General features: G+C 45.4%; 1 protein-coding gene across 2 annotated transcripts in view; it reads left to right on the forward strand.

The window, feature by feature from the left end:
- The window catches only part of LOC111962545 (dnaJ homolog subfamily A member 2), an 18,735-nt gene extending 3,627 nt beyond the window's left edge, over positions 1-15,108 (forward strand). For both annotated transcript variants that reach the window (XM_023985701.2, XM_070443120.1), the window contains 5 exons: positions 6,886-7,019; positions 7,105-7,301; positions 13,279-13,423; positions 14,324-14,451; positions 14,575-15,108. In XM_023985701.2, the coding sequence (XP_023841469.1) occupies positions 6,886-7,019; positions 7,105-7,301; positions 13,279-13,423; positions 14,324-14,451; positions 14,575-14,763 (793 nt within the window). In that variant the 3' untranslated portion in view covers positions 14,764-15,108. The remainder of the gene's footprint in view (positions 1-6,885; positions 7,020-7,104; positions 7,302-13,278; positions 13,424-14,323; positions 14,452-14,574) is intronic.
- Positions 15,109-25,267: the final 10,159 nt, after the last annotated feature.

Consider the following 25,267-nt stretch of genomic DNA (forward strand, 5'->3'; position numbering starts at 1 on the left):
CCCGCACCAATTTTGCTCCAGTAGTGCTCACTTCACGAGGTCAGGGCATGCCGGGCTCACCATGCATTTGTAGTCTACTTGTGTTTTTATTCGAATTTTTTTAATTTCACGTTTATTTAACCATGTAGGCCAGTTGAGAACAAATTCTCATTTACAACTGCGACCTGGCCAACATAAAGCAAAGCAGTGCGACAAAAACAACACAGAGTTACACATAAACAAACGTACAGTCAATAACACAATAGAAAAATCAATGTACAGTGTGTGCAAATGTAGAGAGGTAGGCAATAAATAGGCCATAGAGGTGAAATAATTACTATTTATTATTAACACTTGAGTGATAGATGATGGGGATGAGGTAGTTGTGTGGGCTATTTACAGATGGGCTGTATAAAAGTGCAATGATCGGTAAGCTGCTCTGACAGCTTATGCTAAAAGTTAGAGAAGGAGATATAAGACTCCAGCTTCAGTGATTATTATTATTTTTTTTTTTTTACAATTCGTTCCAGTCATTGGCAGCAGAGAACTGGAAGGAAAGGCGGCCAAAGTAAGTGTTGGCTTTTGGGGATGACCAGTGAAATATACCTGCTGGAGCACGTGCTACGGGTGGCTGCTATGATGACCAGTGAGCTGAGATAAGGCAGGGCTTTACCTAGCAAAGACTTATAGATGACCTGGAGCCAGTGGGTTTGGCGACGAATATGTAGTGAGGGTCAGCCAACAAGTGCTGCTATAGCCCCTTTCTTTAACTACTGTCATTGAGTTTGCTAAATATTTTCATAAAGAAACGGATAAAAACACACACCTGCAAAATTAAGGTGACTTACAAAGATGAGGACCAAGAGCGACTGCGGTGATGTAGTGTCCACAACTAAAGAATCATTGTGGAATCTGAAAAGACATGCATCGCCGCTGGCCTGCTCTCTAGGCTCCATCGCATGAGCCTGAAGTCACAGACTGGCCAAACTCGTGTTTCTAAAAATGAATTCAAAGGCACTAATAAGGCATTTTTTGTTTAATTTGTATTTAATTCTATGTCACAGCCTATAGTGTATTCAGACCCCTTAATTTTTCCACTTTGTTACGTTACAGCCTTATTCTAAAATGGATTATAGTCCCCCCCCCCCCTCAATCTACACAAAATACCCCATAATGAAGCAAAAACTGGTTTTTAGAAATGTTGGCAAATATTAAAAATAAAAAACGGAAATATCGCAAGTATTCGACTCTTGACTCAGTACTTTGTTGAAGCACTTTGGAAATGATTACAGCCTCAAGCCTTCTTGGGTATGACGTTACAAGCTTGGCACACCTGTGTTTGGGGAGTTTCTCCCATTTCTTCTCTGCCTATCCTCTCAAGCTCTGTCAGGTTGGGTGGTGTCGCTGGTCACCTATTTTCAGGTCTCGCCAGAGATGTCCGAGCTCTGGCTGGACCACTTAAGGACATTCAGACGCTTGTCCCGAAGACACACCTGCATTGTCTTGGCTGTGTTCTTAAGGTTGTTGTCCTGTTGGAAGGTGAACATTCACCCCAGTCTGAGGTCCTGAGTGCTCTGGAGCATGTTTTCATCAAGGATCTCTCTGTACTTTGCTACGTTCATCTTTCCCTTGATCCTGACTAGTCTCCCAGTCCCTGCTGCTGAAAAACATCCCCACAGCATGATGCTGCCACCACCATGCTTCACCAAAGGGATGGTGCCGGGTTTCCTCCTGACGTGACGGTTGACATTCAGGCCAAAGAGTTCAATCTTGGTTTCATCAGAGTCCTTTAGGTGCCTTTTGGAAAATCTAAGTGGGCTGTCATGTGCCTTTTACTGGGGAGTGGCTTCTGTCTGGCCACTCTACCATAAAATATTGACTGGTGGTGTGCTGCAGAGATGGTTGTCCTCCTGGAAGGTTCTCCCATCTCCACAGAGGAACTCTAGAGCACTGTCAGTGACCATCGGGTTCTTGGTCACCTCCCTAACCAAGGCCCTTCTCTCCCGATTGCTCAGGTGGCCAGTTCTAGGAAGAGTCTTGGTGGTTCCAAACTTCTTCCATTTCAGAAGGATGGGGACCTTCAATGCTGCAGACATTTTTTGGTACCCGTCCCTAAATCTGTGCCTCGACACAATCCTGTCTCGGAGCTCTACGGACAATTCCTTCGACCTCATGACTTGGTTTTTGCTCTGACATGCACTGTCAACTGTGGGACTTTTTATATAGACGGGTGTGTGCTTTTCCAAATCATGTCCAATCAATTGAAATTTACCTCAGGTGGACTCCAATCAAGTTGTAGAAACATTCTCAAGGATGACCAATGGAAACGGGATTCACCTGAGCTCAATTGCAAGTCTCATACCAAAGGCTGAATGCTTTTAAATGAATAAGGTATTTCAGTTTTTTTATTTTTAATACATTTGCAAAAAATGTATGAACTGTTGGCTTTGTCATTATGAGGTAGTGTGTAGATTGAGGGAGAAAAAAAATATTTTATACATTTAGAAAAAGGCTGTAATGTAACAAAAGGTTGAAAAGGTCAAGGGGTCTGAATACTTCCCGAATGCACTTGTATAGCACAATTTAGACAAATTATTTAATACAACAAAATGTATAATTGCTGAACGCTTTATGTCCCTACCAGCCTGTTGTGTTGCACTCGCAAATGCATCAAATCGTATTAGCACATGCGCTGAATAAAACAGGTGTAACCTTACAGGGAAATGCTTACTACGTGCCCAAACCAACAATGCAGATGACATTTTCTTTGTAAAATAAGAATAAAGTAACAAGTAATTAAAGAGCCGCGGTAAAATAACAATGGTGTGACACTACGGTGTACCGGTACAGCATCAATGTGCGGGGCACCGGTAAGTTTGGGGTAATATGTAGAGTTATTCAAGTGACTGTGCATGGATGATAACAACAGAGAGTAGCAGCGGTTGTAAAGAGGCGGGGGAGGCAATGCAAATAGTCTGAGTAGCCATTTGATTAGATGTTCAGGAGTCTTATGGCTTGAGGGTAGAAGCTGTTTAGAAGCCTCTTGGACCTAGACTTGGCGCTCCGGTACTGCTTGCCGTGCAGTGGCAGAGAGAACAGTCTATGACTAGGGTGGCTGGAGTCCATGACAAATTTTCGGGCCTTCCTCTGACACCGCCTGGTAGAGGGCCTGGATGGCAGGAAGCTTGCCCCCAGTGATGTACTGGGCTGTACGCACTACCCTTTGTAGTGCCTTTGCGGTCGGATGCCGAGCAGTTGCCATACCAGGCAGTGACGCAAGCAGTCAGGATGCTCTCGATGGTGCAGCTGTTGAACCTTTTGAGGATCTGAGGACCCACGCCAAATCTTTTCAGTCTCCTGAGGGGAGAATAGGTTTTGTTGTGCCCTCCTCACGACTGTTTGGTGTGCTTGGACCATGTTAGTTTGTTGGTGATGTGGACACCAAGGAACTTGAAGCTCTCAGCTTGCTCCACTACAGTCCCATCGATGAGAATAGGGGTGTGCTCGGTCCTCCTTTTCCTGTAGTCCACAATCATCACATTGAGTGAGAGGTTGTTGTCCTGTCACTATACTGCCAGGTCTCTGACCTCCTCCCTATAGGCTGTCTCATTGTTGTCGGTGATCAGGCCGACCACTGTTGTCATCGGCAAACTTAATGATGGTGTTTGAGTCGTGCCTGGCTGTGCAGTCATGAGTGAATAGGGAGTACAGGAGGGGACTGAGCACTCACCCCTGAGGGGCCCCTGTGTTGAGGATCAGCCTGGAGCATGTGTTGTTACCTACCCTTACCACCTGGGGGCGGCCTGTCAGGAAGTCCAGGATCCAGTTGCAGAGGGAGGTGTTTATTCCCAGGGTCCTTAGCTTAGTGATGAGCTTTGAGGGCACTATGGTTTTGAACGCTGAACTGTAGTCAATGAATAGCATTCTCACGTAGGTGTTCCTTTTGTCCAGGTGGGAAAGGGCAGTGTGGAGTGCAATAGAGATTGCATCTGTGGATCTGTTTGGACGGTATGCAAATTGGAGTGTGTCTAGGGTTTCTGGGATAATGGTGTTGTGAGCCATGACCAGCCTTTCAAAGCACTTCATGGCTACAGACGTGAGTGCTACGGGTTGGTAGTCATTTAGGCAGGTTACCTTCGTGTTCTTGAGCACAGGGACTATGGTGGTCTGCTTGTAACATGTTGATATTACTGACTCAGTCAGGGATCGGTTGAAAATGTCAGTGAACACACTTTGCAGTTGACCAGAGCATGCTCGCAGTACACGTACTGGTAATCCGTCTGGCCCTGCAGCCTTGTGACTGTTGACCTGTTTAAAGGTCTTACTCACATCGGCTGCGGAAAGTGTGATCACATGGTCTTCTGGAACAGCTGGTGCTCTAATGCATGTTTCAGTGTTATTTGCCTCGAAGCGAGCATAGAAGTAGTTTAGCTCATCTGGTAGGCTCGTGTCACTTGGCAGCTCTCGGCTATGCTTCCCTTTGTAGTCTAATGGTTTGCAAGCCCTGCCACATCCGACGAGCATCAGAGCCGGTGTAGTACGATCCGATCTTAGTCCTGTATTGACGCTTTGCTTGTTTGATGGTTCGTCGGAGGGCATAGCGGGCATATTTCTTATAAGCTTCCGGGTTAGTGTCCCGCTCCTTGAAAGCGGCAGCTCTACCCTTTAGCTCAGTGCGGATGTTGCCTATAATCCATGGCTTCTGGTTGGGGATATGTACGTACGGTCACTGTGGGGACGACGTCATTGATGCACTTATTGATGGAGCCAATGAGTGATGTGGTGTACTCCTCAATGCCGTCAGAGGGATCCCGGAACATATTCCAGTCTGTGCTAGCAAAACAGTCATGTAGCTTAGCATCTGCTTCATCTGTACACAATTGATCACAATGTATTTTTTTGTAGGCTATAACCTAAATAATTCATTTTTGTTCCTTCTTAGGCTCCCTGTCTGGCTCCTGACCTATTTAGAGGGTTTTATATGCTCTTTTAATATGACATGTAGCCTATTTGAAGTTCTGAGCACTTACATTCACCTTTTCATGTTTATTAAAATACTTTTCATTCAAATCATATGGTTTGGTTTCAATACTTAAAAAATAAATGAAAGGTCCAGGTAGTCACACAAATAGATGGGTGTTGGATAAATTGTGATTGTAATGAAGGGATTGAATTTGGAGCTGCAATGAATTTTTTTTGAGCTCGGAGCGGTTTTTGTCAGAGCAGTTGGAAAGGACGTGGTGCGCCGTAGCAGTGCAGTGCTCCATGAGCGGGATTTCCATTTTCAATTCCGCTCACATACACTGACAGATACGTATCTGTTGGTCACAGATACCACGTGGGTTGGTAGGGGCGTGGATCAGAAAACCAGTCCGTATCTGGTGTGACCACCATTTGCCTCATGCAGCGCGACACATCTCCGTCGCATAGAGTTGATCAGGCTGTTGTTTGTGGCCTGTGGAACGTTGTCCCACTCCTCTTTAATGGTTGTGTGGATTTGATGGATATTGGCAGGAACTGGACACGCTGTCATACACGTCGATCTAGAGCATCCCAAACATGCTCAATGGGTGTGTATGCAGGCCTTGGAAGAACTGGGACATTTCCAGCTTCCAGGAATTGTGTGCAGATACTTGCGTCATGAGGCTGTGCATTATCATGCTGAAACATGAGGTGATGTTGGCGGGTGAATGGCATGACAATGGGCCTAAGGATTTTGTCACGATATCTGTGCATTCAAAATGTCATCAATAAAAAAGGCAATTGTGTTCGTTGTCCGTAGCTTATGCTTGACCATTCCATAAACCCACCGTCACCATGAGGCACTCTGTTCACAACGCTGACATCAGCAAACCGCTCGCCCACATGACATCGTACACGCTGTGTGCCATTTGCATGGTACCAGTTGAAACCGGGATTGATCTGTGAAGAGCACAGTTCTCCAGTGGCCATCGAAGGTGAGCATTTACCCATAGGTGTTGGTTACGACGGTGAACTGCAATCAGGTCAAGACCCTGGTGAGGACGATGAGCTTCCTTGAGACGGTTTCTGACCATTTGTGCAGAAATACTTTGGTTGTTCAAACACAGTTTCATCAGATGTCTGGTTGGCTGGTCTCAGACAATCCCGCAGGTGAAGAAGCCGGTTGTGGAAGTCCTGGGCTGGCGTGGTTACATGTGGTCTGCGGTTGTGAGGCCAGTTGGACGTACTGTCAAATTATCTAAAATGACGTTGGCAGCTTATGGTAAATAAATGAACATTAAATTATCTGGCAATAGCTCTGGTGGACATTCCTGCAGTAGCATGCCAATTGCAAGCTCCATCAACTTGAGACATCTGTGGCGTTGTGTGACAAAAATGCACATTTTTAGTGGCCTTTTATTGTACCCAGCACAAGGTGTAATGATCATGCTGTTTAATGATATGCCACACCTGTCAGGTGGATGGATTATCTTGGAAAAGGAGAAATGCTCACTAACAAGGATGTAAACACATTTTTTCACAATTTGAGAGAAGTAAGCTTTTTGTGCATATGGAAAGGTTTTGAAACATGGGACCAACACGTTGCGTTTTATTTTTGTTCTGTTTAAATATCTTTAGTGGACAGAGCTATGGATGCAGGACTAAACATTCATGATATAAAAATGTATAGTTTTTACCATGTTTTGAAGCTGTATACCGTTTGTTTGTTTACTTTGTTTGTAAAACAAGGTTATATTTTGGGTTGTGATGGGATACGACAATTGAACTAAGTTCATTTATAAGTTGTACCCATTGATTCAAAAAATATATATGTAAGTCAAAAAATGAATGTAGGTGTGATTGCTGATTCCCCCTTTAACATGAGATATATATATATTGCTTAATGTGATAATTGACTCTCCTCTCTCTCTGGTCCGTCTCCAGTGCCGGGGGTAAGGCGGGGGCGGTGCAGAAGTGCGTGGCCTGCAGAGGGAGAGGCATGAGGATCATGATCAGACAGCTGGCTCCTGGCATGGTCCAACAGATGCAGTCAGTCTGCACAGACTGCAACGGAGAGGGTAGGACCACACACACTGCAATAATGAACACACTATAAAAAGTAACATTTTTGTTAGGAAACTAATTTGTTTGTGTTTTGTATAGGGGAGGTGATCAGTGAGAAGGACCGCTGTAAGAAGTGTGAGGGTCGTAAGGTGAACAAGGAGACCAAGCTGTTGGAGGTCCATGTTGATAAAGGCATGAGGCATGGCCAGAAAATAAGCTTCACTGGAGAGGCTGACCAAGCCCCAGGCACTGAGCCTGGAGACATCCTACTGGTCCTACAGGAGAAGGAGCATGAGGTAAAACGCACACACACACTGTAGCAGAGAGTACTCAAAGACTTAAATAAACTGCTCAGGAAACCACTCGGTGTTCAGAAATTCTCAATCTAATTTTGTTGGTTGCAAACACATTTAGCAGATATTGCAGTTTCAGCTAAAGGCTTATGTGTCTAGTTCCAACAGTGCAGTAACAATACAAAACAATACACACATCCCCAAAATAAAGAAACATCAGTTCAAGCAATGTCAGAGTCCCAAAAAAGTATATATACACTGCTCAAAAAAATAAAGGGAACACTTAAACAACACAATGTAACTCCAAGTCAATCACACTTCTGTGAAATCAAACTGTCCACATTCCGGAAGCAACACGATTGACAATAAATTTCACATGCTGTTGTGCAAATGGAATAGACAACAGGTGGAAATTATAGGCAATTAGCAAGACACCCCCAATAAAGGAGTGGTTCCGCAGGTGGTAACCACAGACCACTTCTCAGTTCCTATGCTTCCTGGCTGATGTTTTGGTCACTTTTGAATGCTGGCGGGCTTTCACTCTAGTGGTAGCATGAGACGGAGTCTACAACCCACCAGGTGGCTCAGGTAGTGCAGCTCATCCAGGATGGCACATCAATATGCGAGCTGTGGCAAGAAGGTTTGCTGTGTCTGTCAGTGTAGTGTCCAGAGCATGGAGGCGCTACCAGGAGACAGGCCAGTACATCAGGAGACGTGGAGGAGGCCGTAGGAGGGCAACAACCCAGCAGCAGGACCGCTACCTCCGCCTTTGTGCAAGGAGGAGCAGGAGGAGCACTGCCAGAGCCCTGCAAAATGACCTCCAGCAGGCACAAATGTTGCATGTGTCTGCTCAACGGTCAGAAACAGACTCCATGAGGGTGGTATGAGGGCCCGACGTCCACAGGTGGGGGTTGTGCTTACAGCCCAACACGTGCAGGACGTTTTGGCATTTGCCAGAGAAACACCAAATTGGCAATTCGCCACTGGCGCCCTGTGCTCTTCACAGATGAAAGCAGGTTCCACTGAGCACATGAGCACATGTGACAGACGTGACAGAGTCTGGAGACGCGTGGAGAAGTTCTGGCTGCCTGCAACATCTCCAGCATGACCGGTTTGGCGCATGGGTAGCATGCCGTCATGGCTGGGTGGGCATGCAGTTGGGTCATTGGGTGGGGCATTTTTGGGGCCGCACAGCCCTCCATGTGCTCGCCAGAGGTAGCCTGACTGCCATTTAGGTACCGAGTGGATTCTCAGACCCTTGTGAGACATATGCTGTGCGGTTGGCCCTGGGTTCCTCCTAATGCAAGACAATGCTAGACCTCATGTGGCTGGAGTGTGTCAGCAGTTCCTGCAAGAGGAAGCATTGATGCTATGGACTGGCCTGCCCGTTCCCAGACCTGAATCCAATTGAGCACATCTGGGACATCATGTATCGCTCCATCCACCAACCCACGTTGCACCACAGACTGTCCAGGAGTTGGCGGATCTTTAGTCCAGGTCTGGGAGGAGATCCCTCAGGAACCATCCGCCACCTCATCAGGAGCATGCCCAGGCGTTGTAGGGAGGTCATACAGGCACGTGAGGCCACCACCACTACTGAGCCTCATTTTGACTTGTTTTAAGGACATTACATCAAAGTTGGATCAGCCTGTAGTGTGGTTTTCCACTTTAATTTTGAGTGTGAGCTCCAAATCCAGACCTCCATGGGTTGATAAATTTGATTCCATTGATAATTTTGTGTGATTTTGTTGTCAGCACATTCAACTATGTAAGAAAAAAAGTATCCATAAAGAATTTATATTCATTCAGATCTAGGATGTGTTATTTTATGTTTCCTTTATTTTTTTGAGCAGTGTATATATCTATATCTCAGCAAAAAAGAAATCCTCTCACTGTCAACTGTATTTTCAGCAAACTTAATATGTGTAATATTTTGATGAACATAACAAGATTCAACAACTAAGACATAAACTGAACAGGTTCCACAGATATATGACTAACAGAAATGGAAATGTGTCCCCTGAACAAAGGGGGGTCAAAAGTAAACAGCAGTATCTGGTGTGGCCACCCCTGCATTAAGTACTGCAGTGTATCTCCTCATGGACTGCACCAGATTTGACAGTTCTTGCTTGTAGATGTTACCCACTCTTCAACCAAGGCACCTGCATGTTCCTGGACATTTCTGGGGGGAATGGCCCTAGCCCTCCCCCTCCGATCGAACAGGTCCAGATGTGCTCAATGGATATTGGATCCGGGCTCTTCGCTGGCCATGGCAGAACACTGCAATTCCTGTCTTGCAGGAAATCACGCACAGAACGAGCAGTATGGCTGGTGGCATTGTCATGCTGGAGGGTCATGTCAGGATGAGCCTGCAGGAAGGGTACCACATGAGGGAGGAGATGTCTTCCCTGTAACGCACAGTGTTGATTGCCTTCAATGACAACAAGCCACGTCTGATGATCTGTGACACACCGCCCCAGACCATGACGGACCCTCCACCTCGATCCCGCTCCAGAGTAGAGGCCTCGGTGTAACGCTCATTCCTTTGACGATAAACACGAATCCGACTCACCCCTGGTGGAGCACAAAACCGAGACTCGTCAGTGAAGAGCACTTTTTGCCAGTCCTGTCTGGTCTAGTGACGGTGGGTTTGTGCTCATAGGCAACGTGTTTGCCAGTGATGTCTGGTGAGGACCTGCCTTACAACAGGCCTACAAGCCCTCAATCCAGCCTCTCTCAGCCTATTGCGGACAGTCTGAGCACTGATGAAGGGATTGTGCGTTCCTTGTGTAACTCGGGCAGTTGTTGGTTCCATCCTGTACCTGTCCCACTGGTGTGATGTTCGTATGTACCGATCCTGTGCAGGTGTTGTTACACGTGGTCTGCCACTGCGAGGACGATCAGTTGTCCGTCCTGTCGTGCTGTCTTAGGTGTCTCACAGTACAGACATTGCAATTTATTGCCCTGGCTACATCTGCAGTCCTCATGCCTCCTTGCAGCATGCCTAAGGCACGTTCACGCAGATGAGCAACAACCCTGGGCATCTTTCTTTTGGTGTTTTTCAGAGTCTGTAGAAAGGCCTCTTTTAGTGTCCTACGTTTTCATAACTGTGACCTTAATTGCCTACTGTCTGTAAGCTGTTAGTGTCTTAACGACTGTTCCACAGCTGCATGTTCATTAATTGTTTGGTTCATTGAACAAGTATGGGAAACAAGTGTTTAAACCCTTTACAATGAAAATCTGTGAAGTTATTTGGATTTTTACGAATTATCTTTGAAAGACAGGGTCCTGAAAAAGGGAAGTTTATTTTTTTGCTGTGTGTGTGTAGATACCTTCATGCATACATATACACATAATTCAAAAATCATGGGCGTTAATATGGAATTGGATCCCCCTTTGCTGCTATAACAGCCTCAACTCTTCTGGGAAGGCTTTCCACGAAATGTTGGAAAGTTGCTTCGGAGACTTGGTTCCATTCAGCCACAAGGGCATTAGTGAGGTCGGGCACTGATGTTGGGCGATTAGTCCTGGCGTTCTAATTCATCCCAAAGGAGTTTGATAGGGTTGAGGTCAGGGCTCTGCAGGCCAGTCAAGTTCTTCCACACCGATCTCGGCAAACCATTTCTGTATGGACATCGCTTTGTGCACGGGGGCATTGTCATGCTGAAACAGGAAAGGGCCTACCCCAAACTGTTGCTATAAAGTTGTCATTGTATGTTGGAGTGTTAAGATTTCCCTTCACTGGAACTCTGGGGCCTAGCCTGAAGAATGTAAAACAGGCCCAGACCATTATTCCTCCTACAACAAACTTTACAGTTGGCACTATGCATTCGGGCAGGTAGCGTTCTCCTGGCATCCGTCAAACCCAGTTTTGCCAGATGGTGAAGCGTGATTCATCACTCCAGAGAATGCGTTTCCACTACTCCTGAGTCCAATGGTGGCAAACTTTACACCACTTCAGCCGGAGCTTGTCATTGCGCATGGTGATCTGACTTGTTGGAAAGGTGGCATCCTATGACTGTGCCACGTTGAAAGTCACTGAGCTGATTTTAGACACCTATCAGCAACGGGTGTGGCTGAAATAGCCAAATTTGAAGCGGTGTCCTAATAGTTTTGGCCGTGTGTGTGTAATAAAATATATATATATATATAATATACAGTTACAGTATCAGTCAAAAGTTTGGACACCTACTCATTCAAGGGTTTTCTTTATTTTGTACAATTTTCTACATTGTTGAATTAATAGTGAAGACAAACTCTGAAATAACTCATATGGAGTCATGTAGTAACCCAAAAACTGTTAAACAAATCAAAATATATTTGCGATTGTTCAAAGTAGCCACCCTTTGCCTTGACCGCTTTGCACACTCTTGGCATTATCTCAACCACATATGCTGAGCACTTGTTGGCTGCTTTTCCTTCACTTTGCGGTCCAACTCATCCCAAACCATCTGTTGGGTTGAGGTCGAATAGCTCTTACATAGCTTGGAGGTGTGTTGGGTCATTGTCCTGTTGAAAAACAAATGATAGTCCCATTTAAGCAAAAACCAGATGGGATGGCATATCGCTGCAGAATGCTGTTGTAGCCATGCTGGTTAAGTGTGCCTTGAATTCTAAATAAATCCCTGACCGTGTCACCAGCAAAGCACCCCCCACACCATCACACCACCTCCTACATGCTTCACGGTGGGAACCACACATGCAGAGATCATCCGTTCACCTACTCTGCATCTCACAAAGACACGGCGGTTGGCTCCAAGAATCTCTAATTTGGACACATCAGACCAAAGGACAGATTTCCACCAATCTAATTTCTTGACCCAAGCAAGTCTCACACAGTATCCTCTGAAAAGTTGATGTCTGTTACTTGAACTCTGAAACATTTATTTGGGCTGCAATTTCTGAGGCTGGTAATTCTAATGAACTTATCCTCTGCAGCAGAGGTAACTGCTGCGATCCTCATGAGAGAGCCAGTTTCATCATAGTGCTTGATGGCTTTTGCGACTGCACTTGAAGAAACTTTCAAAGTTCTTAATTTTCCGCATTGACTGACCTACATGTCTTAAAGTAATGATGGACTGTTGTTTCTCTTTGCTTATTTGAGCTGTTCTTGCCATAATATGGACTTGGTCTTTAACCAAATAGGGCTATCTTCTGTATACCAACCCTACCTTGTCACAACACAACTGTCTCTAACACATTAAGAAGGAAAGAAATTCCACATGAACTTTTAACAAGGCACACCTGTTAATTGAAATGCATTCCAGGTGACTAACTCTTGATGCTGGTTGAGAGAATGCCAAGAGTGTGCTAAGCTGTCATCAAGGCAAAGGATGGCTACTTTGAAGAATCTCAAATATAAAATATATTTTGATTTGTTTAACCATTTTTGGGTTACCACAATGTTCCATGTGTTATTTCATAGAAAAATATAAATGCAACATGTAAAAGGTTGGTTTCATGAGCTGAAATAAAAGATCCCAGAAATTGTCCATATGCACAAAATATTATTTCTCTCAAATGTGGTGCCCAAATGTGTTTATGTCCCTGTTAGTGAGCATTTCTCCTTTGCCAGGATAGTCTAGCGACCTGACAGGTGGGGCATATCAAGAAGCTGATTAAACATCATGGTCGTAACACCTGTGCACCTTGTGCTGGGAACAATAGAAGGCACTCAACACTGCACATTTTAATCACCCAACACAATGCCACAGATGTCTCAAGTTGAGGGAGTGTGCAATTGGCATGTTTACTGCCAGAGAATCAATGACTATGTACATAGGACAGCAGTCTAAGGTGGAGGGTAGAGTCTGGGTGGTAGCTGGCCAGTGACAAAATGTTTTAGCTTCCTCTCTGAAGGTGGCCCTCAATTCCCATTTCCTGAGTTTGAGACAATCCTGAAACGCTCTCGCCGACTTGTCACCCAGAGAATTTGGGTCAAAGTACTGATAAAATGTTAATTATTGAGTGTGTTCTGCAGGAGTTCCGTCGTGATGGCCATGACCTCCACATGACCCAGCGTATTGGCCTGGTGGAAGCGCTGTGTGGCTTTCAGTTGGCGGTCACACACCTCGACGGACGCCAGCTCGCCGTCAAATATCCCCCTGGCAAGGTCATAGACCCAGGTAAACACACACCACTCCAACACACACACCGCTTCAAGTTTAAAGGGGGCCTGAACTTCCTGATTTTTGCCTAGTTTTTTTTGGCTTGGTCATTAAGAAATGCAGCAGCCATGAGTGAAGCCAAACGAGACTGGTTTAATGTGGGTGTCTATGTGTGTTCGGATGTGGCAAGTGTTTGTACAGTCACTCGTTTGTACAGCACACAGTATTCACTCACGCTTATAACTTGAAACAGTCTAACCAGGTCTTGTGTCTTGAAGTCGCTTAGGCTTGCTAGTGCTAGCCAACTTCTTTCGCCAATTAGCTTCAGCTGGCTGGTGTGCGACCGTGGCAAAGTTGGTTTGACATCAGATAGCCTAATTCTGGGGCTAGTTAGTGACCGTCAAGAAATAGCAAAATGGGACAATATTGTCATGTTGCACATCTTTTTAAATGCTTTTGATATTTCTACAATTTATAGATGGTTTGAGGTGTTTAAATAATTGAAATTGGGAGTTATTGACATTTTTAAAATATTGTCCCATGTACACTGTAATTTACTTATGTTCCCTAACTTGCCCCATAAGGATGTCAAATACAAATTGACCATGGTCATTACGATCAGGTCGCATGCAGCTGCGGTCCGAATTCATGATTACTTGTGTGCTGCCAGCTGTGGGCAGGATTGAAATATACCCAACCGAAGGAACACTTACGGTACCCTTCATTCCGTGACGTACCATTTTTTTGGGAGAATGACTTTATGATCATACTTCTACTTTGTAGTACATTTTGACATGATAATTCTGACTCCTATCGATGCCAAATAGGACGTTTTCAAAACGAGAAGTTGCTTTTTAGGGGCAGTCGCTCTTTAACTTTATCTATTTTGCTTGCCCTGTATCATTATGTGTGTGTCAGGTTGTATCCGGGTGGTGAAGGGAGAGGGTATGCCTCAGTACAGGAACCCATTTGAGAAGGGAGATCTGTTCATCAAGTTTGATGTCCAGTTCCCTGACAACAACTGGATCAGCCCTGAGAAACTCACCGTGAGTACCTCTGAGAACCAAATAGCCTGCCCAAGGTGTCTGGTGCATCACACATTGTCTTAACCTTTACTTTGTGTACGTAATTTACAGAATGTGTGTTTTTTTTAACCTGTGTGTGTTTAGGAGTTGGAGGACCTGCTGCCTGCGCGTGCAGATGGACCAGTCATCTCGTCGGAGGCAGAGGAGGTTGACCTCCAGGACTGTGAGGTCAGAGGTCAGGGGTCAGCGGGGGCCAGAAGGGAGGCCTACAATGATAGCTCTGATGAGGAGGGGGGGCCGCACGGCCCAGGGGTACAGTGTGCCCACCAGTAGACTGAATACACACACACCCCGACAACCCTTTCTCCATTCTGTGTGCCCATCTGTTGTGAGGGAAGGGCACCTCCCTACTGCACCCTGCCCCAGGTCCCATCAGGACCCTCCACCCTCTTCATTCCACAATCAGTGTGTGGGTGTGGTCAGCAGGCTGTGCTGGATGTGTGGTGGCCATTTGACATCCTAGGATTTTAGGCTCTACTGCTGTCTTTGGAAACGTCATTTGCGAACCTTTGTATAAAATGAAAATATTGTCTGGAAAAATACATTCACTTATCTTCTAACAGGCTTCAGTGTCGTAGTCTAGTCTGTCACATCAGCGCATGCTGAAAAGACATTTAACACAGGCCTACCATAGCCCCTGGCCTACACGGCAGCCTGCTGAGCCACACAGGAAGTGATTGCATCACTTTCTGTAAGCTCAAACTCCTCTCATCACTGAGTTACCTGGGAACTTCCTGGCTCAGATTTATCTCCACCAATCACATAGCTTGAATCTTTAGGCTTATTTACCTTTCAGTCAGAAAAAAATGATTATTCTGCGTGAGGATTGTGTGCTTTTGCACATCCGTGCGTGTGACCACAGAGTTTGTCTGAGTAGCATACTCTATTCCTCTTTCTAAACTCGGGCAAGGCTCTCTGTCTGTGTGTGTGTGTGTGAGCTGCTGGCTTCTCTACTCATAGCAGTTTGTACTCTGTGTGTAGTGGCAGTGTGAGTGATGACCTCATGTTTATGCTCAATTAAAGATAAAAACATCTTAATTTGTTGAACTTGTCCCACCTTGACCTTTTAACCCTCGACCCGAAACCTCTGTATTATACACAACTCTCCATGCCAGTAGAACTGTCACATGCCATCTCCAACTTCCATTCCCGTAGCTCTGTAAATACCAGCCACAACCCCATCCCCTGTGCACGGTTGCATCTCAGTACTCTTCAGCTGCCTCCTCCCTTCCTATCCAAATTCCTGTCCTTCATCTGCACTAATGGGACAAAACAGCAGGGTCATGTTCAGTTGGCACAAATTAGAAAATGTTTTGATCACAACCTAAAAAACACTTTCATTTCCAGTTTCAAAACATTTAGCTACAGTCTGCCTATTTCCTTTCTCCTGTCCAGTTCTGTGAGACCATTGCAGATGGAGAGGATAGGAGGCTACTTTAGACTGTAGAGATGTAGTCATGTGACTGTCACTGTAAATATGAAATAGGCCACTGGAGGGACACGCTTCAGACCAACAGACAGGCTTTATTTAGTAAGTGATATTATTGTTGATGCTCATGTTTGTCAGGATGACAATTGAACTGTATAATAAACTCTGTCACCATCAGCTCTCTGCCTCTGTTCATCCACTTACCAGCATGCTACAGTATTTAAGCCGATGACAGACAGTTTAATAAAAAAAAGTATAGCTCTTTGAAGTCCACTATTTAATTAAAGGAAATCTGAATCTTATACATACACAAACAATCATTACTGAACTGCAGCCAGGCAAGTGAACGGGGTGGGTAGTAGTATAGCAATTGACAGATTGAGGGGGAACAGCCAGAGCAGGACTTACCGATCAGAATTCTAGTGACAGAGATGTGTAGTAATGGCATCGCTATATGGGTAGTGATAGTATATTAGTGTTGGTGGCTAGCCTGAGTGAGTCAGCAGTGTCATCTGTCTGCGCTGTGGAGTTCCACTGGACCCAGCAGCTCCTTTATAGCCTGCTGTATTCCTGGGAAGGAGGGAGAATAAAGAATGAGTAAGAGGTGGAAATTGACACCAGTCTTGTTTACCTGTATGTCTTACATATTACTTGTGTGTGTTAACTGTCTCGTTTAGACTGCATGACATAGGAGTGTTCCCTCTTCAGCTGCTCCAGTCTCTGTCTGATCTTCTTATCCTCCTGAGAGAGACACATACAGCCCAGAATTATACACCACCCTCCAATGCCTAACAAAAGGGTATATTATATGTGGTAGGTTATGCGTGTGTGTTACCTGGGGCAGGTTGTGCGTGAGGTGTCAATCAGTCTCAGGCCCATTAGGTCCTCATGGGAATTCCTGTTCTGGATTATTGACAGCCGCTCCTGGACCTGACACAGGAAGTATCTCTTTATAACGAAGCTGCTCTCTTTTTTTTCCCCCCTTGTGCCTCTTCCTAAAAAAACACTGAGTATGTCTCTCTCCCACCCTCAGTAGTTGTCTCTCACCCCCCCCCCCCCCCCCTGTCTCACTCTCAGTACCCCCCCACTCCCCCTTTGTCTCACTCAGTAATATAAATTGTGTTCTCCTATTTTACACATGTACAAGTATTTATTAATATGTGTGAATTGGGAGAATGTTTTTTTTTTTTTTTTTTGCATATCCTGAGACACCCTCAGGATATGGGGTCACAGCCAGGGTCACTATTAACCTTAATTGCTCCAGGATTGCCATTAAGTGCCTTGCTCAAGGGCACAGACTTTTCACCTTGTCGGATTGGGGATTCGAACTAGTGACCTTTCAGGTACTGTCCCATACTCTTAATAGATAGGCTACCGGCCGCCCCAGTAGTCTCTCTGTCTCTTTTGTTTCCTCTGCAGGTCCAACAGGCTGCGCATCATTCGCTCTCCATTGCAGCTGTCTCTTATACACATCTAGATGTGTATAAGAGACAGCCGTTGCACAGAACGGCTCCAATGTCCTCTCTCCATCACACTCCGCATCGTTCTGTCTCCCTCTAGAGTAGCGTGTGGGGTTTTATGGGTCTCCTGGTCTGATGTAGGAGGAGCAAGTCCACTCATGGCACAGTGCTCTGTCTCTCACTTCCTCGTCCTCTCTCCATCACACTCCGCATCGTTCTGTCTCCCTCTAGAGTAGCGTGTGGGGTTTTATGGGTCTCCTGGTCTGATGTAGGAGGAGCAAGTCCACTCATGGCACAGTGCTCTGTCTCTCACTTCCTCCCTCTCCCCTCCCACAAACCCCAGGTAAGCGCTCTCATTGGCTCCCACAGAGCCCAGGTAAGCACTCTCATTTGCTCCCACAGCAGTGAAGTCATCAGTGTGTTCCTCATTGAAAGGAGGACTGCCCTGCCCTCTCAGCCTCCTGCTGGGCTATGCTCCATGTTGCTCTCGTTTTTGATCGAGATTGCGAGTGTACAATTATGTTCACGTCAGGGCCTGAAACGCCCTATAATTCAATTCGCGATGATTGTACATCTGCTAAGAAAAGTCAGCCAAAACCTCAACGTCAATATGGAGAAGTTAACATACACGTGTAAGTAAAAACAAATGTAAATAAGTTAGAAATGGTGCTGCTAATGCACACGACGGCACAAACACGTCTCGTAAAAGTAATGTTTTTTGTTTGGTTAGCTTTTGGAAATTGTATAAATAAAACATTTTCCTTCTTCAGAAGTTCCAGCTAGACAGGCTGTTAGTTAGCAAATTAATTTGCTACCTATTATATGGTAGGTGTATTTTATAGTTAATATAAGTAGACATGCAATCATAATGACTGACTGTAGCGCATATAAAGCACCCACAAGCTACCGGTGGCTGAAAACAATCCTCGTGGGATGAACGAGTGACGAATTTCCGGGCAAGTGCGGTCCATTTAAAATTCCTTCCTCCCTCGCCCCTTGCCCTGCAAGTGTAAACTCGTCAGACGTCATCAGAAGTGTCCACTTAATTTGAGGGCTGAGGGGAGAGGGTGTCTTAAGTGTTTGGAATGCAGCCAGAGTTATCACACCGTTACAGTATTATCAGACAAAACCTTAAGACAGCCAGGCCGAATCGGAAAGCCAGATGGAATCTTAGACAGCCAGACATAGTAGACGCCCTGGCCAGTGGTGGGGTGCTGGTCAACCTCAGAGCTGGACGGGAACAGAGACGAGTCCAAAACCTCCACCTGGTCTCTGTCTCTGACTGTATCCTCACAATGTCTGTCTCCAGCTGTGTCGTTGCAGTGTGTGTGTGTCACAGTGACCACTCTCATCCTACACACTGACTTCCTGTTCCTTTGCTGCAGTAGACATGACGTACAGAACCACAACACAAACACAAAGAATACAGAGTTCAGATCTGTGTGATTTTAGTGTTTCTGAGCCTAGATCTATGTGTGAGGTAGTGTTTCTAATCTTAGATTGGTGTGTGTGTGTGAGGTACTGTTTCTGATCCTAAATCTGTGTGTGAGGTACTGTTTCTGATCCTAGATCTGTGTGTGAGGTACTGTTTCTGATCCTAGATCTGTGTGTGAGGTACTGTTTCTGATCCTAGATCTGATGTGTTGAGGTTACTGTTTCTGATCCTAGATCTGTGTGTGAGGTACTGTTCTGATCCTAGATCTGTGTGTGAGGTTACTGTTTCTGATCCTAGACTCTGTGTGTGAGGTTTACTGTTTCTGATCCTGTAGGATCTGGATGTGTGAGGTACTGTTTCTGATCCTAGATCTGTGTGAGGTACTTTTTCTGATCCTAGATCTGTGTGTGAAGTAATTTAGGGTATCTGGTCGTTTGTTCCAGGCCAGAGTGATGAGAGAACCCTGCTTCTTGTAGATTTGAGGAATCTTTCTGGGACTGCCCTCCCTCGCCCCTCACACACCTCTCACTCTGCAGAGAGTCCATCGGAGGCAGTGTGTGTCGGAGGAGTCGAAAGTGTCAAACACACAGAATCTCCAGTAGGGCTGTGGGGGGGCTTTGCTGCAGTAGGGACTGGTGTACTTCACAAAATAGATGGCATCGTGAGGAAGGAAAATTATGTGGATATATTGAAGTAACATCTCAAGACATCAGTCGGGAAGTTAAAGCTTGGTTGCAAATGGGTCTTACAAATGGACAATGACCCCAAGCATACTTCCAAAGTTGTGGCAAAATGGCTTAAGGACAACAAAGTCAAGGTATTGGAGTGGCCATCACAAAGCCCTGACCTCAATCCTATAGAACATTTGTGGGCAGAACTGAAAAAGCGTGTGTGAGCAAGAGGCCTGCAAACCTGATTCAGTTACACCAGCTCTGTCAGGAGGAATGGGCCAAAATTCACCCAACTTAATGTGGGAAGCTTGTGGAAGATACTGGAAACGTTTGACCAAAGTTAAACAATTTAAAGGCAATGCTACCAAATACTAATTGAGTTTGTAAACTTCTGACCCACTGGGAATGTGATGAAAGAAATAAAAGCTGAAATAAATCATTCTCTCTACTATTATTCTGACAGTTCACATTCTTAAAATAAAGTGGTGTCCTAACTGATCTAAGACAGTTCATTTTTACTAGGAATTAAATGTCAGGAATTGTTCAAATTGGAGTTTAAATGTATTTGGCTAAGGTGTATGTAAACTTCCGACTTCAAAACCCACACACATTCACATACACTTCATTCACACACGCATACCGACACAACACACACACACACACACTTTACACATTAAATGCTGCTACATTCTTTGTTTTTGTTTCACTCATATTATAATTTATCCCGATGCCTAGTAACTTTACCCTGCCTTCATGTAGAGTGCATCGGAAAGTATTCAGACCGCTTGACTTTTTCCACCTTTTGTTACGTTACAGCTTTATTCGAAAAATTATGAAATTGTTATTTCCCTCATCAATCTCCACACAATACCCCATAATGACAAAGAAAAAACATTTACATTTTGGGAATTGATTGAACCCCCCCCCCCCCTCCTGGGAAATATAACATTTACATAGAGTATCAGTCTAAAGTTTGGACACACCTGTTCATTCCAGGGATTTTCTTTATTTTTTACTATATTTTACATTGTAGAATAATAGTGAAGACATCAAAACTATGAAATAACAAATATGGAATTATGTAGTAACCAAGAAAATGTTAAACAAATCAGAATATATTCTTCAAAGTAGACACCGTTTGCCTTGACAGCTTTGCACACTCTTGGCATTCTCAACCAGCTTCATGAGGTAATCACCTGGAATGCATTTTTAAACCAATGTGTTGTGTTCGATCGGGTTCAAGTCCGGGCTCTGACTGGGCCACTCAAGGATATTGAGATTTTTCTCGAAGCCACTGCAGCATTATCTTGGCTGCGTGCTTAGGGTCATTGTCCTGTTGGAAGGTGAACCTTCGCCCCAGGTTTTCATCAACGATCTCTGTACTTTGCTCCGTTAATCTTTCCCTCGATCCTGACTAGTCTCCCAGTCCCTGTTGCTGAAAACCATCACCACAGCATGATTCTGACACCACCATGCTTCACCGTAGGGTTGGTGCCAGGTTTCCTCCAGACGTGGAGCTTGGCATTCAGGCCAAAGAGTTCAATCTTGGTTTCATCAGACCAGAGAATCTTGTTTATCATGGTCTGAGAGTTCTTTAGGTGCCTTTTAACAAACTCCAAGTGGGCTGTCATGTGCCTTTTACTGAGGAGCGGCTTCCGTCTGGCCACTATACCATAAAGGCCTGATTGGTGGAGTGTTGCAGAGATGGTTGTCCTTCTGGAAGGTTCTCCCATTCCACAGAGGAACTCTGGAGCTCTGTCAGAGTGACCTTTGGGTTCTTGGTCACCTCCCTGACCAAGGTCCTTCTCCCCCGATTACTCAGTTTGGCCGGGCAGCCAGCTCTAGGAAGAGTCTTGGTGGTTCCAAACTTCTTCCATTGAAGAATGATGGAGGCCACTGTGTTCTTGGGGACCTTCAATACTGCAGAAATTTGATGGTACCCTTCCCCAGATCTGTGCCTCGACACAATCCTACGGACAATTCCTTTGACCTCATGACTTGATTTTTGCTCTGACATGCACTGTCAACTGTGGAACCTTATATAGACAGGTGTGTGCCTTTTCGAATCATGTCCCATCAATCGAATTTACCACAGGTGGACTCCAATCAAGTTGTAGAAACATCTCAAGGATGATCAATGGAAACAGGGTGCACCTGAGCTCAATTTCCAGTCTCATAGCAAAGGGTCTGGAAGCTTACTGTACATACACAAAAGTATGTGGACTACTCGTCAAACATCTCATTCCAAAATCATGGGCTTTAATATGGAGTTGATCCCCCTTTGCTGCTATAACAACCTCCACTCTTCTGGGAAGGCTTATGTTAAAGTATTTTTACTTAAGTACTTCACACCACTGCAATGGAACTAAGGGGCCTAGCCTGAACCATGAAAAACAGCCCCACATCATTATTCCTCCTCCACCAAACTTTGCAGTTGGGCCTATGCATTCGGCTAGATAGCGTTCTCCTTGTATCCGCCAAACCCAGATGGTGAAGTGTGATTCATCACTCCAGAGATCGCGTTTCCACTGCTCCAGAGTCCAATGGCTGCGAGCTTTACACTACTCCAGCCAACTCTTGGTATTGCGCACGGTGATCTTAGGCTTGTGTGCGGCTGCTCGCCCATTGAAACCCATTTCATGACGAACAGTTCTTGTGCTGACGTTGCTTCCAAAGGCAGTTTGGAACTCGGTGGTAAGTGTTGCTACCGAAGACAGACAATTTTACACATTACTGCGCTTCAGCACTCGGCGTGCCCGTTCTGTGAGCTTGTGTGGCCTACCACTTCGCAGCTGAGACGTTTTAGCTCCTAGACATTTCCACTTCACAGCAACAGCACTTACAGTTGACCGGGCAGCTCTAGCAGGGCAGAAATTTTACGGACTGACTTGTTGGAAAGGCGGCACCCTATGACAGTGCCATGTTGAAAGTCATTGAGCTCTTCAGTAAGGTCATTCTACTGCCAATGTTTGTCTATGGAGTGTGCATGACTGTGTGCTCGATTTTCTACACCTGTCAGCAATGGGTGTGGCTGAAATAGCCAAATCTACTAATTTGAATGGGTGTCCACATACTTTCGTGTATATATAGTGTATTGATACGATACAGGTACTCCCTGTATATAGCTCCATTCTTATTATTTTTTCCCTTGTAATTTTTTTCTTCAATTTTTTATTTATTTTTTACTCTGCATTGTTGGGAAGTTGCTCGCAGGCAAGCATTTCACGGTAAAGTCTACACTCGTTGTATTCTGCGCATTTGATAAAGTTTGATTATTATATTTTTATTATAGATAATAGGACACGTTAGAGATCAAGATGGGAAAAAGCAGTAATTTAGCTATATCAAATAGACAGGCAGACATACTGACCTTCTGTAGGTGAATTCTGTTCTCCTGGCCCCTGCAGCTCATCTGGGGAGATCCCATGCAGGAGCCTCAACAGGCGCTTTCCTTTCCACTCCTGACTCAGTATCAGACACTTCAGGACCAACTGGTCCAAGGTCAGAGGCTAGGGGTCAAACTCCAGGAGCAGGGGGGTATAACACAGTATAGCAAAGAGACAACAGCAGTGTTCCTGACAGATCCGATGACAAAACCTGTTGTTGAGAGATAGGGGGTTCTTCATCCTCCTGCAGGTAGAGCAGGGCTTGATCTCTACTGCAGGAGCCGCTAGTACTGGGTCTGGAAACAAGGCAGATATCACATTTTATTTGTCACATACACATGGTTAGCAGATGTTAATGCAAGTGTAGCGAAATGCTTGTGCTTCTAGTTACATTTACATTTACATTTAAGTCATTTAGCAGACGCTCTTATCCAGAGCGACTTACAAATTGATGCATTCACCTTATGATATCCAGTGGAACAACCACTTTACAATAGTGCATCTAACTCTTTTAAGGGGGAGGGGGGGGTTAGGAGGATTACTTTATCCTATCCTAGGTATTCCTTAAAGAGGTGGGGTTTCAGGTGTCTCCGGAAGGTGGTGATTGACTCCGCTGACCTGGCGTCGTGAAGGGAGTTTGTTTCACCATTTGGCGGTGGCCAGCAAGCAAGCGAAACAGTCGTTTTTTGACTGCGCTGAGCGGGAACTGACTTCTCTCAGAGGTAGGGAGGCGAAGACGGCAGGCCCAGAGATGGATGAACGCAGTTGCCCTTGTTTGGTGGTAGCAGGCCTGATCAGAGCCTGTAAGGTACGAGGTTGCCGTTACCCCTCACAGCTCCGTCAAGGCAAGCAACCATGTCTAGATTTGGCCTTCCTTACCATCATGTAGCGGATGCGAGCCTTTCAACTGGAAGCCATGGAGAGAGAGAAGGAAGACGGACGGACGAAGAACGTTGCGCTTTGCAACGCGAGTGACGAGAAAAACTGGGGGAGCGCGGGCATATAAAGTAGCCTGGATATCTCGTTTCGCTGCATTATGTACGGCTGCCTGTATGACCTCCTTCCGATTCTACGATTCTATTCTGCTGCGCCGCTCTCAACGTCGAGGGATGTTACCTGGTTCGTTATACCTTTCGACACGCTGTGTCTCAACACACACAGCTCCATTGAACTGCAGGTTTGCCTTCGTCCTTAGGTTTTACAGGAAGCACCAGACGGGCATGCTTCGCGTCGCCGTTTCTGCGATGATAGTTCCATGTGTGTTGGTAGAGAGGTTAACTGGCACTAGGCAGGGAGCCCACGCCAACAGCGAGTTGCAGTTAATCCAGCACCGGGACGATGACAAAGGTGCCTGGATTGGGAACCTGCGCCGCTTCCTGTGTGAGGCAGGGTCGTACTCTGCGAATGTTGTAGAGCATGAACCTACAGGAACGGTCACCCGCCTTGATGTGAGTTGAGAACGACAGGGTGTTGCTCCAGGATCACGCAAGGTTCTTAGCGCTCTGGGAGGAGGACACAATGGAGTTGTCAACCGTGATGGCGATCATATGATCATGTGCAACTGAGGCAGTCCGGGAGGTTGCCTCCGACCACAAAGTCTATCTGGGGCAAGAGAGTGCCACGTCTGAAGCCAAGACGTAGGACACTGTGCCGGAGGTTCAGCTTGAAAGGTGAGGGATGCACGAACCAATCATCTACCACACTAAGACTATGTCTGCAGACATGCATGTAGTCCGACAATGCAGTAATAACCAACGAGTAATCTAACCTAACAATTCCACAACTACTACCTTATACACACAAGTGTAAAGGGAATAAAGAATATGTACATAAAGATATATGAATGAGTGATGGTACAGAACGGCATAGGCAAGATGCAGTAAATGTATAGAGTACAGTATATACAGTGGGGAGACAAGTATTTGATACACTGCCGATTTTGCAGGTTCCTACTTACAAAGCATGTAGAGGTCTGTAATTTTACATAGGTACACTTCAACATGAGAGACGGAATCTAAAAATCCAGAAAACCACATGTATGATTTTAAGTAATTAATTTGCATTTTATTGCATGACATAAGTATTTGATACATCAGAAAAGCAAAACTTAATATTTGGTACAGAAACCTTTGTTTGCAATTACAGAGATCATACGTTTCCTGTAGTTCTTGACTAGGTTTGCACACACTGCAGCAGGGATTTTGGCCCACTCCTCCCTACAGATCTTCTCCAGATCCTTCAGGTTTCGGGGCTGTCGCTGGGCAATACGGAGTTTCAGCTCCCTCCAAAGATTTTCTATTGGGTTCAGGTCTGGAGACTGGCTAGGCCACTCCAGGACCTTGAGATGCTTCTTACGAGCCACTCCTTAGTTGCCATGGCTGTGTGCTTCTGTCGTT

The sequence above is a fragment of the Salvelinus sp. IW2-2015 genome, linkage group LG4q.1:29, assembly GCF_002910315.2.
Source record: "Salvelinus sp. IW2-2015 linkage group LG4q.1:29, ASM291031v2, whole genome shotgun sequence".
In the NCBI taxonomy this organism is placed as follows: domain Eukaryota; kingdom Metazoa; phylum Chordata; class Actinopteri; order Salmoniformes; family Salmonidae; genus Salvelinus; species Salvelinus sp. IW2-2015.